We start from the raw sequence: 17,058 nt of genomic DNA on the forward strand, positions 1-17,058 counted from the left end.
CCGAGTAAGGCATCTTAGCCTCGGGCCAGTCGAGCCACTTGAATATACAACATTCATCAAACTGCAAAAAAATGAAATAATCAGTTGGAATTTGTGCATAAATTAATGTACAAAATGAATTACTTACAGTTTTGGGAAAGCAATAGCCATGATCTATCGGAATGAGCTCAACTGTACCATCCACCTTTCTTTTATACAATAAGTTTCCACCATGTCTATCTAGATTAACCAATCTTATGTCCAGCAAGCTGATTTTATGCACCTCCTCCATAGATAAACCCGCAGGAACTTCATTTCTTAAATCTCCATCATTCTTCATATACATCTGTAAAGATCCCTTCTTATAATTTCCAATTGCATATGCATATCCTTCTGGATAGTTAAATTTTTTATGCAAGCAACGAGCCAATACAGTAGGAGGCACACCAGAAAAACCTGAAAGTTGATCGCCAGAAAAATCCTCCTGGCGACAGTCAATTGGATGATCCAAATAATAAGCAGCTATTTCTCTGGCTGCACCTCTTCCAGCGGTTACCATATCTCCGGATGAGTATACAAAATCATATCCCTTAGGGTTATTAGCTGAATTGGCCTCCTCATCGTGTGGCTTGAAAACTGAAACGCGAACTCCTGATGGATTGTGAAGAAAATAAGTTCCTCCAATTCCCTCAGATACAAGCTCCGGCGGATGTAAACCTTCCTTTAATCCGTCGTATGTTTGCTGAATTATATTGGTAATTTCTGGACCAAACCTGTGATTACGATCAACAACAAGAGGATAAAGGGGATCATGGTTTAGTAGTAATTGATCACCGGTACTAAGCCTTGTGTCGTTAATATGCTTCCGAATATCTTCAGGGCTCCTCCTATATGGAGGAGGCTGCTCTGCCATTTATATGCTTGTTTGAAAATGTTCTTCTTGGTTTATAATGGAGGAACATTCCAATTTTTGACTATCAGTGGTCAAAGTTAGGTGACTATATTTGTTTATATATCTTTCCTTTTCTTATGTTTCCACCATATATGATGTGTTTTTTCTTGTTTATTAAAACCGTGTTTATGCATACGATGTGATTATTAAGTTAATTATGCTTTCTTCATTTAGTTTAGTATATATAATTAATCCTTTAAGTCTTCTGTAAAGTTAACTACTACAAAATTGTACAACTAATACTATTCATGACCAAACTTTAGTTGTTTTTATCTTCTAGATCGAAATTGAAATAACGGTTAGTCAAAGCCAATTGACGTTTGTTGAATCCGCTATACTTAAGTTTAGCCAAATTTGGTATATTCAGAATATTCTAGATCAGTTTAAACAAACCTAGGACAATGTTCTTGAGGAAACATGCTCGTGTAAAGAAACTTTCACTTCACTAATCAATTTATTTTTCATCTAAATATCGGTTCCAATATTATTTTTCTTCTTTTGGTTTGACTGATGATGACACCGTCAACCAATTCGTTGCTTGTCGTAATGCCTTGAATCAGTATATCTTATTTCCTATTCGGAGTAGTATTGGGTTTCGGATTCCTAGTTGGATTAGGATCATGGGTTCCTAGTGGGATTAGGATCATGGGTTCCTAGTGTGATTAGGTTAGATTGGGTATTATAAATACCCCATTATGTAACCTAATCATTGTAATCTGATTTTCGCCTCCTAATAATACTATTCTCATTCTGCCCGTGGACTAGCCAACACAACGTTGGAGAACCACGTAAATCTGTGTTTTTCGATTGTTTATTATTTTATCGGGGTTTTGTTTTCTGGAGAGAAAGATGTCTGCGATGAACGTGAAAATCGAAAAGTTTATTAGGAGAAATAGTTTCACTCTATGGCAGATCAAGATGCGGGCTTTGTTAAAACAACAAGGTCTGTGGACATCGTTGAAGAAGGCAACGGGAGAAGTCACTGTTGAGATGACGATTCTGGAAGAAAAGGCACATTCAACATTTATGTTGTGCCTCGCAGATGACATCATCGCTGAGGTCTCAGACGAAGAGACTGCTGCCGGTCTGTGGATGAAGTTAGAGAGCTTATACATGACGAAATCTCTAACGAACAAACTTCTTCTGAAACAACGTCATTTTGGCCTGCGAATGCAGGAAGGTACTCAACTCAGGGATCATTTAGATCAATTGAACACATTATTACTAGAATTACATAATATTAATGTGAAAATTGAAGATGAAGATGCTGCTTTGATTCTGTTGGTGTCTTTCCGCTTTCATATGACAATTTTGTTCAATCATTTATTGTTGGTAAAGATTCTGTGACTCTGGAAGAAGTTAGGTCATCTCTTCATAGTAGGGAGTTGCGCCATAAGGCGAGCAATACAGGTGCAGATGATCAGGCATCTGGACTGTTTGCCAGCGGCAGTAAGGGAAAGGGAAACGGTGGAAAGAAGAAGTCTAAGAAGTCGTTCTCAAAGGGTCCGAAGCCAGACGACACCTGTAATTACTGTAAGGAGAAAGGACATTGGAAAACTGATTGTCCAAAGAAGAAGAAGAAATCAGAAAATCAACCAGGTTCTGCTTCTGTAGCAGATGGCGACAACAGCTCTAAAAATGATATTGCTCTAGTTGCTGATGGACACACTCATCACTCCGATGTGTGGGTTCTTGATTCAGGAGCATCTTATCATATTTGTCCAAGGAGAGAGTGGTTTTCAACTTATAAGTAGGTAGATGGAGGTAGCATTTCAATGGCTAATAGTCATGTCTGCAAAGCAGTTGGAATAGGCTCGATCAAGTTGAGGACACATGATGGTAAGTTCTGCACGTTGAACGAAGTCAAGCATGTTCCGTTGATGACGAAGAATCTGATATCTCTGAGTCTGTTAGACTGGGTCTCAGCTGGTCAAGAAAAGATGGAGTTCTATATGTCTATAAAGGTTCTGATATGATTCTGAAAGGTGTGAAGCATGGTACTTTGTATTTCCTGCAAAGTTCCACTGTTACAGGTTCAGCTAATGCTGCATCGTCAGAGATTGACCAAGAGGATATGACAAAGATATGGCATATGAGACTTGGTCATATGTGCGAAAGAGGGATGCAAATTCTATCAAAGGATGATCTTCTTGATGGTCATAAGGTCAAGAGTCTGGAGCTTTGTGAACACTGTGTCTTTGGGAAACTAGATCGCAGCAAGTTTCCCAAAGCTATTCACATAACAAAAGACACACTTGATTACATCCACTCTGATTGGGTCCATCTCGAGTTGAGTCTTTGGGAGGTCATTGATATTTTATGTCTCTGATTGATGATTATTCAAGGATGACTTGGGTCATCATGATGAAGCATAAGAGTGAAGCTTTCAAGAATTTTAAGCAGTGGAAAGCATTGGTGGAAAACCAAACAGGAAAGAAGATAAAGAGGCTGCGAACTGATAATGGTCTAGAATTCTGCTCGTCTGAGTTTGATCAATTCTGAAAGGATGAAGGGATTGCTCGGCATCACACAATCAGGAATACACCGCAACAGAATGGTGTAGCTGAACGAATGAACCAGACATTACTGGAAAGGGTGAGTTGTATGCTCTCTAACGCTGGGTTAGATAGAAGATTCTGGGCTGAAGCGGCGAACATAGCATGTTATCTGATTAACCACGGACCACACACCGGCATACAACTCAAGATGCCTATAGAAATGTGGTCAGGAAAGGTTGCTGATTACTCAAATTTGAAAGCTTTTGGGTGCACAATTTACTATCATGTTAATAAGGGTAAGCTAGAGCCAAGAGCCAAGAAGGGAGTGTTCGTAGGTTATTGAGATGGAGTTAAAGGCTTCAGGATCTGGTCTCCATCAGAGAAAAGGGTCATTTTGAGCAGAAACATAGTCTTTGACGAAAAATATATGCTTAGACCCATTGATAAACAAGTGGAGTTTCAGTTCATACAGAGTGAGAGTGGCTTGAAGGAACAAGAGTTAGAAGCAGAAATAGAGCTACCAGAGTCTACACCATCAGTTTCTCAACCATCTGAAGCTACACATTGTAGCTTAGCTCAAGATCGACCAAGGAGGGTTGGAGTTAGGCCACCTAAGAGGTATAAGGACATGGTGGGCTATGCACTACAGGTTGCTGAAGAGGTGGACACTCGTGAACCATCAACTTACCAAGAAGCTGTTTTAGGCACCGATTCTGAGAAATGGCTTGCTGCTATGGGAGATGAGATGGAATCCCCTCATAAGAATCAAACATGGGATTTAGTCATACCACCTCTAGGGAGAAAGATTATTACTTGCAAGTGGGTTCTAAAGATGAAGGAAGTGATATCACCTGTAGAGGGAGTCAAGTATAAGGCTAGAGTTGTTGCTAGAGGTTTCAATCAAAGAGAGGGAGTGGATTATAATAAGATATTCTCACCAGTAGTCAGACACACCTCTATTAGAGTGTTGTTAGCTATAGTTACACATCAGGATTTGGAGCTTGAGCAACTTGATGTAAAGACAGCCTTTCTGTATAGAGATTTGGAGGAAGAAATCTACATGACCCAACCAGATGGTTTCCAGATTCCTGGGAAGGGGAATTATGTTTCCAAGTTGAAGAAGTCTTTGTATGGACTTAAGCAGTCTCCCAGGCAGTGGTACAAGAGGTTTGACAGCTACATGATGCAGTTGGGCTACACTAGGAGCCCATATGATTGTTGTGTCTATTACAATAAACTGGAAGATGAGTCTTTTATCTATCTGGTGTTGTATGTAGATGACATGTTGATAGCTGCAAGGAAGAAGCACGACATTCAGAAGTTGAAAGGTCTTCTCAGCGCAGAGTTCGAGATGAAGGATTTAGGTGCAGCTCGAAAAATTCTGGGAATAGAGATTTACAGGGACAGAAGCGAAACTTTTTCTGTCACAAAAGGGCTATATTCAGAAGATCTTGTCAAGATTTGGCATGTCTACCGCAAAGCCCATAGATACTCCTAGTGCTGCAAGTGCAAATGTGTCTATTTCTTTTGCACCTAAGTCTGCTGAAGAGAAGGAGTATATGTCTCGAGTTCCCTATGCTAGTGCAGTAGGAAGCTTGATGTATGCAATGGTCTGCACTAGACCTGATCTTGCACAATCTATTAGTGTTGTTAGCAGGTTTATGGGTGAACCTGGCAAGGAGCATTGGCAAGCTGTGAAGAGGGTCTTTCGGCACCTAAAAGGTAATCTGACGTTGGTCTCATTTATGGAGGTGATAGAGAGTGTTTGGTGACAGGTTTTTCAGACTCTGATTATACTGGAGATGTTGACAGTAGAAGATCTATGACTGGTTATGTTTTCACTCTTGGCGGTTCAGTTGTCAGTTGGAAAGCTACTTTGCAGCCTATAGTGACTTTGTCTACTACAGAAGCAGAGTATATTGCACTGACTGAAGCTGCTAAGGAGGGGATTTGTCTTAAAGGACTGGTTAGTGATCTTGGTCTACATCATGATCAGGCTACAGTGTATTGTGACAGCTTGAGTGCAATCTGTTTAGCCAAGGATCAGGTTCATCATGGCATATAGATGTGAGGTATCATTTTCTGAGAAGTGAGAAGATGGTCAAGGTGAAGAAGGTAGGCACTGCTGACAATCCGGCTGACATGTTTACCAAGCTTGTTCCACAGAGCAAGTTTCAACACTGTTTGGACTTGCTAAACGTTAGAGATTATTAGTTGCCATGTGGGGGCGACTCTGAGGCAGAGGGAGAAGTCTGTTCATCTGGCATTGTCATGGGTGCATCTGTTATGTTTTCAGGAGGATTCAAATTAAAGTGGAGATTTGTCGTAATGCATTGAATCGGTATATCATGTTTCCTATTGGGAGTAGTATTGGGTTTCAGATTCCTAGTTGGATTAGGATCATGGGTTCCTAGTTGGATTGGGATCATTGGTTCCTAGTGGGATTAGGATCATGGGTTCCTAGTGGGATTAGGTTAGATTGGGTATTATAAATACCCCATTATGTAACCAAATCATTGTAATCTGATTTTCGCCTCCTAATAATACTATTCTCCTTCTGCATGTGGACTAGCCAACACAACGTTGGTGAACCACGTAAATCTGTGTGTTTTCGATTGTTTATTATTTTATCTTTCATTAATTCCGCAAAACATTGCTGATGATATCGTCAGCCACTTCGCAGCTGGTGGCGCCGTCAGCTGCTCTATAGTTGATGACAACAACGCCAGCCGCCACTTCATTTATTTTCTATGTTTTTTTCATCTTTGTGATTGAACGTTTTATTTTCTGACTTCCCTAAGTCACGTCCTACAGTGAGGTGATGAATCCATTTGGTTAGCCTTGGGATCAAATGCTTAGTTTCAATATCTTTTATATATCTCAGTTCCTATAATAAGTTATTAATGTTTCTAGACAAGCGTTTGAAGGTTCTATATATCTAAATTCCTCGGTTTTGTAAACTCTGATTATAATTATAATATTTTATTTATTTATTTAATTTTTTCATGTATTATCTGATTACTTTAAGTATTTTTGTGTTTTCTTTTAACGGATTTTGGGTACCTTGAAAATTTACAATGTTCAAAAGTATCAATATAGATACTTTTGTCACATGTTCGTAATTGGTACATTTTATTGGAAATTAGATGATGACATTCGATGGAGTCTCGGATTTAACTCTCTTTTTTCTTTTATGTTAGTATATTATTAACTAACTTTAAGATTCTCACTTTAGTCTTGATTCTAGAACCTTCTATTTTATTTATTTTAGTCTTGCTTTGAAAACTTTTTATTTTATTCACTTTTGGTCCCATATGAGAACTTTTTATTTTATTTACTTTAATCCTTAATTTGGAAACTTTTTATTTTATTCATTTTAGTGTATACTTTAAAACTTTTATTCTATTAATTTTAATCCCTAATTGAGGAACTTTCAATTTTATTCATTCTAGTTTCTTTTTTTGAACTTTCGTGCATTCTTTTGCATTTTCTGTTCCATTCATTTTAGTCATTCATTTGGAAACTTTTTATTTTATTCATTTTACCCCTAGTATGTGGAAATGGAAAAAACTTTCAATTTGATTCATTTTAGTCACTGTTTTGGAACTTTCTGTTCTATTCACTTAGTTCCTAATTTGAGAACTTTCTATTTTGTTCATTATAGTCCCTTCTTTGGAACTTTTTATTCAACTCGTTTTAGTCCTTGATTTGGGCAATTCCTATTTTATTCACTTTAGCCCTGGTTTGGGAGTTTATTTGTTTATTTATTTTATTCCCTGGGTTGGAGTTGTTAGTTTCTATTTTATTTACATTAACTAACTTTATGTTTACTCACTTTAGTCTTGATTCTAAAACTTTCTATTTTGTTCATTTTAGTCCTGTTTTGAAAACCTTTATTTTATTCACTTTAATTAGTCCCCTATTTGAGAACTTTTTATTTTATTCACTTGAATCCTTGATTTGGGAACTTTTTATTTTATTCATTTTAGTTCATACTTTGAAACTTTTGTTCTATTCATTTTAATTCCTAATTTGAGAACTTTCAATTTTATTTATTGTAGTCGATACTTTTGAACTTTCGTATATTCTTTGGAGCTTTCTGTTCCACTCATTTATCCTTCATTTGGAAAATTTCTATTTTATTCACTTTACCCCTATAGTTTGGGAACTTTCTATTTTATTCATTTTAGTAGCTGCTTTGGAGCTTTCAGTTCTATTCATTTTTGTCATTCATTTGGAAACTTTTTATTTTATTCATTTTACTCCTAGTATGTGGAAATGGAAAAAAAACTTTCAACTTCATTCATTTTAGTCACTGTTTTGGAACTTTCTGTTCTATTCACTTAGTTCCTAATTTGAGAACTTTCTATTTTGTTCATTATAGTCCCTTCTTTGGAACTTTCTATTCAACTCGTTTTAGTCCTTGATTTGGGCAACTCCTATTTTATTCACTTTAGCCTGGTTTGGGAGTTTATTTGTTTATTTATTTTATTCCCTGGTTTGGAGTTGTTAGTTTCTATTTTATTAACATTAACTAACTTTATGTTTACTCACTTTAGTCTTGATTCCGAAACTTTCTATTTTGTTCATTTTAGTCCTGTTTTGAAAACATTTATTTTATTCACTTTAGTCCCCTATTTGAGAACTTTTTATTTTATTCACTTGAATCCTTGATTTGAGAACTTTTTATTTTATTCATTTTAGTTCAAACTTTGAAACTTTTGTTCTATTCATTTTAATTCCTAATTTGAGAACTTTCAATTTTATTCATTCTAGTTGATACTTTTGAAATTTCGTGCATTCTTTTGAGCTTTCTGTTCCATTCATTTTATCCTTCATTTGGAAAATTTCTATTTTATTCACTTTACCCATATAGTTTGGGAACATTCTATTTTATTCATTTTAGTCGCTGCTTTGGAACTTTCTATTCTATTCACTTAGTTCCTAATTTGAAAACTTTCTATTTTATTCATTATAATCCCTTCTTTGGAACTTTCTAATCAACCCGCTTTAGTCCCTGATTTGGGAACTTCCTATTTTATGCACTTTAGCTCTGGTTTGGGAATTTATTTATTTTAGTCCTTGGTTTGGAGTTGTTAGTTTCTATCAATTTGATCCTTAAATAAACTATTCAGTTTATTCAGTTAAGTCCCTGATTCATTCTTATTTTGTAATTAATTATATAATTATTCTATTTGTTTCTAACCCCTTATTTGATTGATGGCAATGTGGAAGATGGTCGTTTTGGTGTGGGTTGAAGACTCGAGAGTGCCCGCATCTATCTGTAATTCAATCTATTAATCATTTATTTACTTTGAGCAATTAATTGACTTGATTGAGAATTTTCAGTATTTGTTTCAATATTTTTATACAAATAAAACAAATTTTCTTAAAGGAATTTCAAACCTAAAAAAACCATGTGGTTAGTCTAGTTATGATCACTATTTTAAGTAGGAGAACGGTGGGTTCACCGGACGTTTACGTTTTGGGTGCCTAATGTTTGTCCCTCTGGAATATATTAGCCTTCCTCAAAATGTACCAAAATATTCGAATCCCCTTGATTCCTGCAATGAATCATGGAAATGTTTCACATATGTATGGGTGTTAGACTCCTATTTTCTGATGTTAGCCCCACCAAAATTATGGTGATCTAAATTGAGTTCCGAGCCCAATTTGATATTACCAATGAGGTGTTGAACCTACAAATATAAGCAAAACCACAGGATTCAAACAAGCACAAATATTTTGTTTTCCTTACACACCCCTTGTACAAAAAGTGACCTTTTAAGGGTTGAGATTAGCAATATAAGAATAAATAATAATAAAAAAATTGAATAAACCTAATCACTACAAACAACAAACAACTAATCATAAACAACGGGTTAATACACATATTTGTCCTTGTATTTGTCCGTTTAAACAGATTTGCTCCTATATCAAATAAACACATAAATATATCCTTAATTTTTTCAAATTCCAGCAAAAATGCCCTAATCTAACAGATTAGTGATTTGGCACTAACGGTGGAACATGTCAGCTTCCACATCACATGCCATGTCAATTAAAAAATGTTACATTAGATCTTTAACGACAAGTTTTACGTGGCAAAAGTTTTCGTAACAAAAGTTTATGCGACAAAGTTTTACACAACAATCACTCTAAATTTGTCGTCAAATGAAACCATACCTACAGATTAGCGACGAAATTCGTCCTCTATAGTAATTCTAAATTATCCGCTGTAACTGTAGGACAATTTTAAGTGCCCTATTAGTAAATTTAAATCATACCTAATAATAATTTACCAATACTTAAATTTAAATCAACAAAACTTTTAAATCAATTGAAAATGAGCATATAATATCAAAATTTTCAAAATTTGATAAACTTCTAAATTTAATAAATAGATCCAAAAGTATATATTACAAATTTTATTTCTAAAATTAGTGATAAAATTGATTCCCAAGTATCCCATTGATCCACAAATTTCATTAATATAACATAGTTGAGAAATTTGTCTCCATTTGACAGCCAACAAATATACATCTTGATATGCCTCCTGGTGATCTTGCTGCTTCATTCTCATCTCTTCCTCCATATTAACATCATGGAGCGTAGTTTCCTCACACTCGTCAAGCTCCATGTCTGTCAACTGACTCGATGGATTATGCTGCAAAACAAGGTAATCCCCCTTTCTCTTGAATTTTGGATGATCCTTTTTTATTTCCCCAATACTCTATTTCCTTCCCCTAAAACATGGTAGAATATAAATTCAAATGGTATGTGAAATCAGAGAACCCCAAATTGACAAAACTTTGAACAGAAAACATCATAACTACTAATAGAACATATGATATATCACAGTAATGCCGCAAGCACATAAATGATAAATTCAATTACGTACTATGCCCAAAGATACACAATTATATCAGAAATAGAAAATTACACAATTGATTTTATTACTCTGCAGCCAAGTTATAATTACTACCAAATAAGCACATGCAATTATCTCACCTTAAAAAAATCAAACTATCTATATCAGTTGCAAAAGACTAGGCACTAGGAAGCTCCACATCCATACTGCATTTACAATAAAATTGTAACCAGGAATAACAAATAGTTAAAGGAATGGGGAGAAAGGAGGTGAAATCCAAACAATCCAAAATCCAATGCAATTAGTATGCACTCCTGGTGGATAAAAACAGCACCTTACATATGTTGATTACAAAATATGACAACTAAAACTTCCATTCAAGGTAGATCTGGAATTCCTTGGTCATAAAAAACTCCATAGAGAATTAATTGTTATGTGAATTTGTAGCTTCTGCCTCAACGCCATATAGACAGTTCATACCTACTCTGGCACAAATTCCCCCTCAATGGTGAAAAATTCAACAAAATTACTGATAGATTCATGCTAATTAATCATGTGCTTGACATACGAAATAATGAAAATATAACCCCGATTAAGCAAATAGCAAAAAAAAAAAAGTTGGTTAATTCTCACTTTCATGTATATGAAAATGGACCTAACGATTTACTAACTGAAATTTGATGTGGAACTAGAATTTTCAGAAACAATAAATGGCAAACATCAATAGAATATCAGAATTTAAAGCTTTTCAACGAAAGAGAAAAGCACTACTATCGTCTTCTTCCATCCATTCTAACCACAAATAGATAAACTCTTAATTCCACACAGAGTAGATATAAGAACCCCCACATCGAAATTTATGTTTGGCGAAGAATTGATAAAAATTGAAAAAGAAAATATAAGAAAAATATGTACCTGTAACAATAGCAGTAAGGCCTGAACCATCAATCCCCTCTGTGACTTGCTCAGCTGTGGAAGATGATGAGAAGCCAGATGGCCCATTCCTACTAAACAACCACATATTCTCTCTCTCTTCTCTCTGAACTACTGAGAAAAGTGGAAAATGAAGATAACTTGGAGCGGCTATTTTGGGAGAAATCAGAAGAGTAGTAAGGGAGAAGGTGAGGAAGAGCAAAGAGAGGAGTCTCCGTGAGTGAGAGAGAGAATTGGAGAAGAAGCATACGGAAACTGCGGCTCTTTCATTAGGTTTGGAATTGGGGGCAGCGTGAAATGGAGGTGAGTTAGGGTTGTATATGTTTTAAGGTGAGGTGGCAAATGTGGTGGAGATCACGTGGAGGCTGAGATGTTATACCGTTAATGCCATATAAGCATTGTGTTAAATTAGAAATACAAGGATATATTTATGTGTTTATTTCATATAAGGACACATGTGCTAAAACGAACAAATACATGGGCATATATGTATATTCAAAGCACAATATCAATTCATCCAAAATCATAAAAAAACACACACCCTCACCACAGAATCCATATAAAGTTGGGCTCAAAATTCGCTCCATCAAATTTATGAAACAACTTCAATAAATTAAAAAACACAGTACAAGGAAAAAAAACAGCAAACAACAACAACGGAATTAAACAGACCAATAGCGAAAGAAATACAAATTAAAAATTCAAGTATAAACCAAATCACTCAAATCAAGTAGTAGGTGGTGGGATCTCATCGAGCCGGGCCTCCGTGATTCTATAAACAATATTAAGAAAATCTTCTTCACTTGTATTGGGAAGCCCATCAGCTTCAGCTTGGGCTTCATCAACGATCTTCTTGATAGATGATGTCTCTACATTCTCTGTTTCTTTGCACATTAAGCTTCCAATTTGGAACGGACTGAGTTTTTTCGTAGCCCCTTTCTTTAGAAGCATTGTAGAAATGTGAAATACACGGATACATTTATCGGGGATGGTAAAACCAAATTTCCTCAGATAAGCGATGTCTTCAACTACTTTGAGTGACTCTATGTACTTAATGACTTCATCCGAGTAAGGCCTCCTAGCATCTGGCCACTTGAGCCACTTGAATATACAACAGTCGTCAAACTGCAAATTTTTTATACAATATGAGGCTAATTGATAGAATGAGTTGAAATTTGTGCATAAATTAATGAATTCCTTACCGTTTTGGGGAAGCAATAGCCATGATCAATTGGAATGAGCTCAAGTGTACCATCCTCCTTTTTTTTATACAATAAGTTCCCACCATGTCTATCTAGATTAACCATTCTTATATCGAGCACACTGATTTTGTGCACTTCCTCCATAGATAAACCGGTCGGAACTTCGTCTTCTTCTTCCTCTTCCTCTTCTTTGTCGTCTTCTTCTTCTTCTTTTTTCTTTTTTCCAAAATGCCCGTCATTCTTCATATACATCTGTAAAGATCCCTTCTTATAATTTTCCATTGCATAAGCATATCCATTTGAATACGTAAAATTTGGATGCAAGCAATGAGCCAATACAGTAGGAGGCACACCAGAAAAACCTAAAACCTGATCGCCAGTTAAGCCCACCCTGCGGCGGCCTATTGGATGATCCAAATAATAAGCAGCAATTTCCCTAGCTGCACCTCCTCCAGCCGTTATCATATCTGCTGTTGAGTATACAAAATCATATCCCTTAGGGTTATTAGCTGAATTGGCCTCCTCATCGAGTGGTTTGAAAACAGAAACAGGATCCCCTGATGTATCGCGAAGATAATAAGTTCCTCCAATTCCGGCAGATACAAGCTCCGGCGGATGTAAACCGTCCTTTAATCCATCATATGATTGGTGAATCATATTGGAAATTTCTGGACCAAATCTGTCACCACTATCAACGAAAAGAGGATAAATTGGGAGAAATTCATCAAAATGCTTCTGGATAAAAGCACGGGTCGTTCTAAATGGAGGCTTTGTCTCTCTGCTTGGTATCTGAGACATTTTCATATAGAGAGAGAGAGTCTTTGAAAATGGAGGAAGAAGAAAGTATCTTTGAAAATTATGAACAAATGTTCTTCTTGTTGTTTCTTTCTTATGAAGGAGCTGACAAGGAAGATTCCAATTTCTTAGTATTACAATACTAGACTATACTATTACTACGTCAAAGTTAGGTAACATATTTGTTTATTTATACATCTTTCATTTCTTTTTTATTTATTAAAACCGTCCTTATAGCCCTAACATGTGATGTGATGATTAATTTAAGACTTAATACATCATTTTTTGGTCAACATGTAAAAGAAAAAAGTTTGATCCGTCCCTAACTTTTAAAATAGGTTGATTGTATTGTCAACTTGCTTAAAAAAAATTTGATAGCCGCTATCAACTTGTTTTAGTGCACCTCAAATTTTGTGAAATATATTTAATTAATCATTGAGTTAAAAGAAAGTAACCTGTATACGGAAGGTGTGGTACACTTATTTAAAAAAAAAAAAAACTAAAATGACAAAAATTTATAATGAAATTTTAATATCAGAAAGGACAGGTTTTACTGATGAGGAGCTTACTTTTTTTTTTTTGAAAACGAGTAACTATTATTAACTACATTGTGGAAATATGAAATACACGGATACATTTATCATGGATGGTAAAATAAAAAAATTTCACATAAGTAATGTCCTTATCTGACTCTACATATTTTTTTATACAATATATTCTCACCATGTCTATCTAGATTAACAATTCCTATATTCAGCATATTGATTTTGTGCACCTCTTTAATAGATAATCATGTCGGAACTTCTTCTTCTTTTACTTTTTCGGCTTCTCCTTCTTCTTTTTATTCTTTTTCTCCAAAAATGCCAATCATTCTGCATAAACATCTGTAAAGATCCCTCTTGTAATTCTTCATTGCATATGGATATTTATTTGGATAGTTAAAGTTTTTATGCAAGCAAAAACAGTTGTAAATTACACTCATGACCCCTCAATTTAATTTACTTTCAAAAACACATATTAAAGCCTCTCAACTTTGTTTTTTTTAACTTTTAAACCACCTAATTTACCCTCAAATAATGTTGGAATTGTGAATTGTTTTTAAAATCATTTTTATACTAGTTGAAGACCCATGTGTTACATGAGATTTACAATATTATTTAATAAATTTTAAGAATGACCATAATAAATTTTAAAATTAAAAGAAACCGTGCCTTAATTAATTATATAGAGCTTCTTAAAGTTGTCTATTTTAATCACTTTACCCAAAACTTCAGAGATAACCTATTAGCCACGTCAATTCTCTGAAATTGACATAACGTGCACCTTATTTTTCATCAATTGGAGAAATAAGGACCTTTTGTCTTTGAGTTGACTTCCTATCTGCACATATGCCTTTTCCTTCCGTGAAAAATTACACTATGCCCTTTCGAGATGGTATGTATTTCAAAACGTGTATGATTTTAGAGTGACTATTGCAAAATATTCTCTAAAATTTGGTAATTAATTTTTTTAAAGGAAAAGTCACATTGCATATGAGAAGTCAACCGAAAGACAATTGGTTAAAATAATTCTCGATTGAGGAAAAATAAGTAACATGTTTTGTCACTTTGAAGGAGAAGAAGTCGCTAATAGGTAGTCCTTTTAACTTTGAGAATAAAATGAGTAAATTATACGACTTTAAAGGGTTTCGTATGGTTTACGGGGTCAAGAAACTAACAATCAATCATGCAATGCAATGCAAGTAAAATGATAATAATTAAAGATTAAAATTAAAAATTGTAGCATGAAAATATTTTGAAATAGGAATATATAAGTAATATACACTAGAATGAGGAAAATGACCTTTTTGTGTTACTATTCTTTTTGTTTCCTTGCTCTGTCTCTCTGATTGGTATCAAGAGAGAGAATCTTTGAAAATGGAGGAAGAAGAAACTGTCTTTTTGAAAATGAAGAAGCTGCCAAGGAACATTCTAATTTCTTAGTATTACAATACTAGACTAGACTTGACTATTGCTCGTCAAAGTTCGGTAACATGTTTGTTTATTTATACATCTTATTTATTTATTTACTAAAACCGTGGATGTGATCATTAATTTAATTTTGCTTTTTTTTATATGATTAATTTGGTTGTTCGGTTTGAGGTTCGTCAGATACTTTTTAAGTATGCTTTCTCATTTAAAGTTTTATGCGTATACTAGAATTCGAATTCGAACTCGAGATTTCTAATTTAAGCGACTTAAAACTTTTAATCTTAAGTATTCTTTAAAATTACCACCAAATTGTACAATTAACAGTAATCATGACCAATCTTTAATTAAAAAATAGCTTAATACATCATGGACCATCTCAACTTGTCGCAAAACGATAACTGACCCCAAACTTAAAAAATGTTCTATTGACCCCTATACTTATTTAAAGTGAACAATTAACTCCTTAAAATCCACTAGGACGGAGTAACACTTTAAAGAAGTCCAGGGACTAATATATACACAAAGTTAATTTGTCACTCATGTTGTATTAAGCCTAAAAAAAAAAAATTAAACTCCACATACAAAAATTGTCTACCACATGATTATGCTTTTGAATCAAACCTAATACTAAAAACACCACCAATATACTACCGAGTTAAGTACTAGATACTAATAACTTTAATAATCGAATTATGAGGTGACATATTATTTTTGAGGGGGCAGGGGCAACAACGGTGAGAAGAACATAAACAATGATGAAAGAGGAGGAGATAGAGAGATTTTTCTAGAACATAGTTTTTACAAATTCATTTATAGACTAAACAATAGCTAAATAATCTCAAAAACAAAAAATTCAAGAATTAAAATTGCTTAGAATATATCAATTAAGGTTGACTTGAGTAGTTAAGGACCTCAAGTCGTTTAAGTTAGATCTCGATTTCGAATACTAACGTACACAAAAAGCTTTAATTGAGAGAGAATGTCTAAAATGGTGTCTGACGAGTCTCGAACCGAGAAATTGGATAACTATATAAAAAAAGAAATTACTTAAAATATCATTTCAATAAGCCATACAATAGTAGGAGTTTCTATACTTGTAAGGAAGAAATTGAGCGTTACATAAAGTTTGTGAAAGGTGAAAGGAAAAAAAAAAAACTAGGTTCCCAATTTTTTTTTTTTTTTTTTTTTGGTAAGAAAGGAGGTTCCCAATTAATTATAGGGCATATAAATCTAATTGAAATAAGGTGTCAAAGTAAATGCAAATCGATAGAATTAAAAAGTACTTTTCTAAAACAACCATTTGATTATTGGAAATTCTAATTACAAAAGAGAGTTTAGAAATTAAAATAGAAATGCAAAATAATTATTAAATTGTAAAGTTATTGTTAATTGCCTCTATTTGTTAGAGTTTTTGTTTGAATTTGGATTTGTTTGATTGATTTGCTTTTCTTTTCTATGTTGTCCGTTCTTGTATTTATAGTTGTTCCAAATAACGGTCAAAAACTTCATGTTCTCAATTTTCAAAAAACTTTCCCACTTCAGAATTATGGTGGCGCCATCTGCCACTTCATTTATTTCCTATATTTTTCTTATTTTAATCTTACAGTGAGGCAATGAAGTCGATCTCTCTAAGTTTCGTCCTACAGTGAGGCGACGAAGCCATTTAGCTAGCCTCGGGATGATATGCTTAGTTTCAGTATTTTTTATATACCTTAGTTCCGTGCAATAAAGTATTGATGTTTTCATACAAACCTTTGAGGGGTTGTGTAGATCTAAATTCATCCATTTTGTAAACTATGATTATAATTGAAATAATTTATTCTTTTTTGGTAGGGATTGAAATAATTTATTTTGTTTA

The 17,058-nt window shown here is 34.4% G+C and overlaps 1 protein-coding gene across 1 annotated transcript; it reads right to left on the reverse strand.

The window, feature by feature from the left end:
- Window positions 1-11,750: 11,750 nt before the first annotated feature.
- On the reverse strand, window positions 11,751-13,241 carry LOC136215283 (phosphatidylinositol 4-kinase gamma 2-like). The gene is made up of 2 exons (XM_066002923.1): window positions 12,436-13,241; window positions 11,751-12,358 (listed from the first exon to the last, which is right to left on the reverse strand). Exons 1-2 carry the CDS (start codon window positions 13,237-13,239, stop codon window positions 11,960-11,962), a joined length of 1,203 nt encoding a protein of 400 aa, XP_065858995.1. The 5' UTR covers window positions 13,240-13,241; the 3' UTR covers window positions 11,751-11,959.
- Window positions 13,242-17,058: the final 3,817 nt, after the last annotated feature.

Source organism: Euphorbia lathyris, chromosome 1 (assembly GCF_963576675.1).
Source record: "Euphorbia lathyris chromosome 1, ddEupLath1.1, whole genome shotgun sequence".
Lineage (NCBI taxonomy): Eukaryota > Viridiplantae > Streptophyta > Magnoliopsida > Malpighiales > Euphorbiaceae > Euphorbia > Euphorbia lathyris.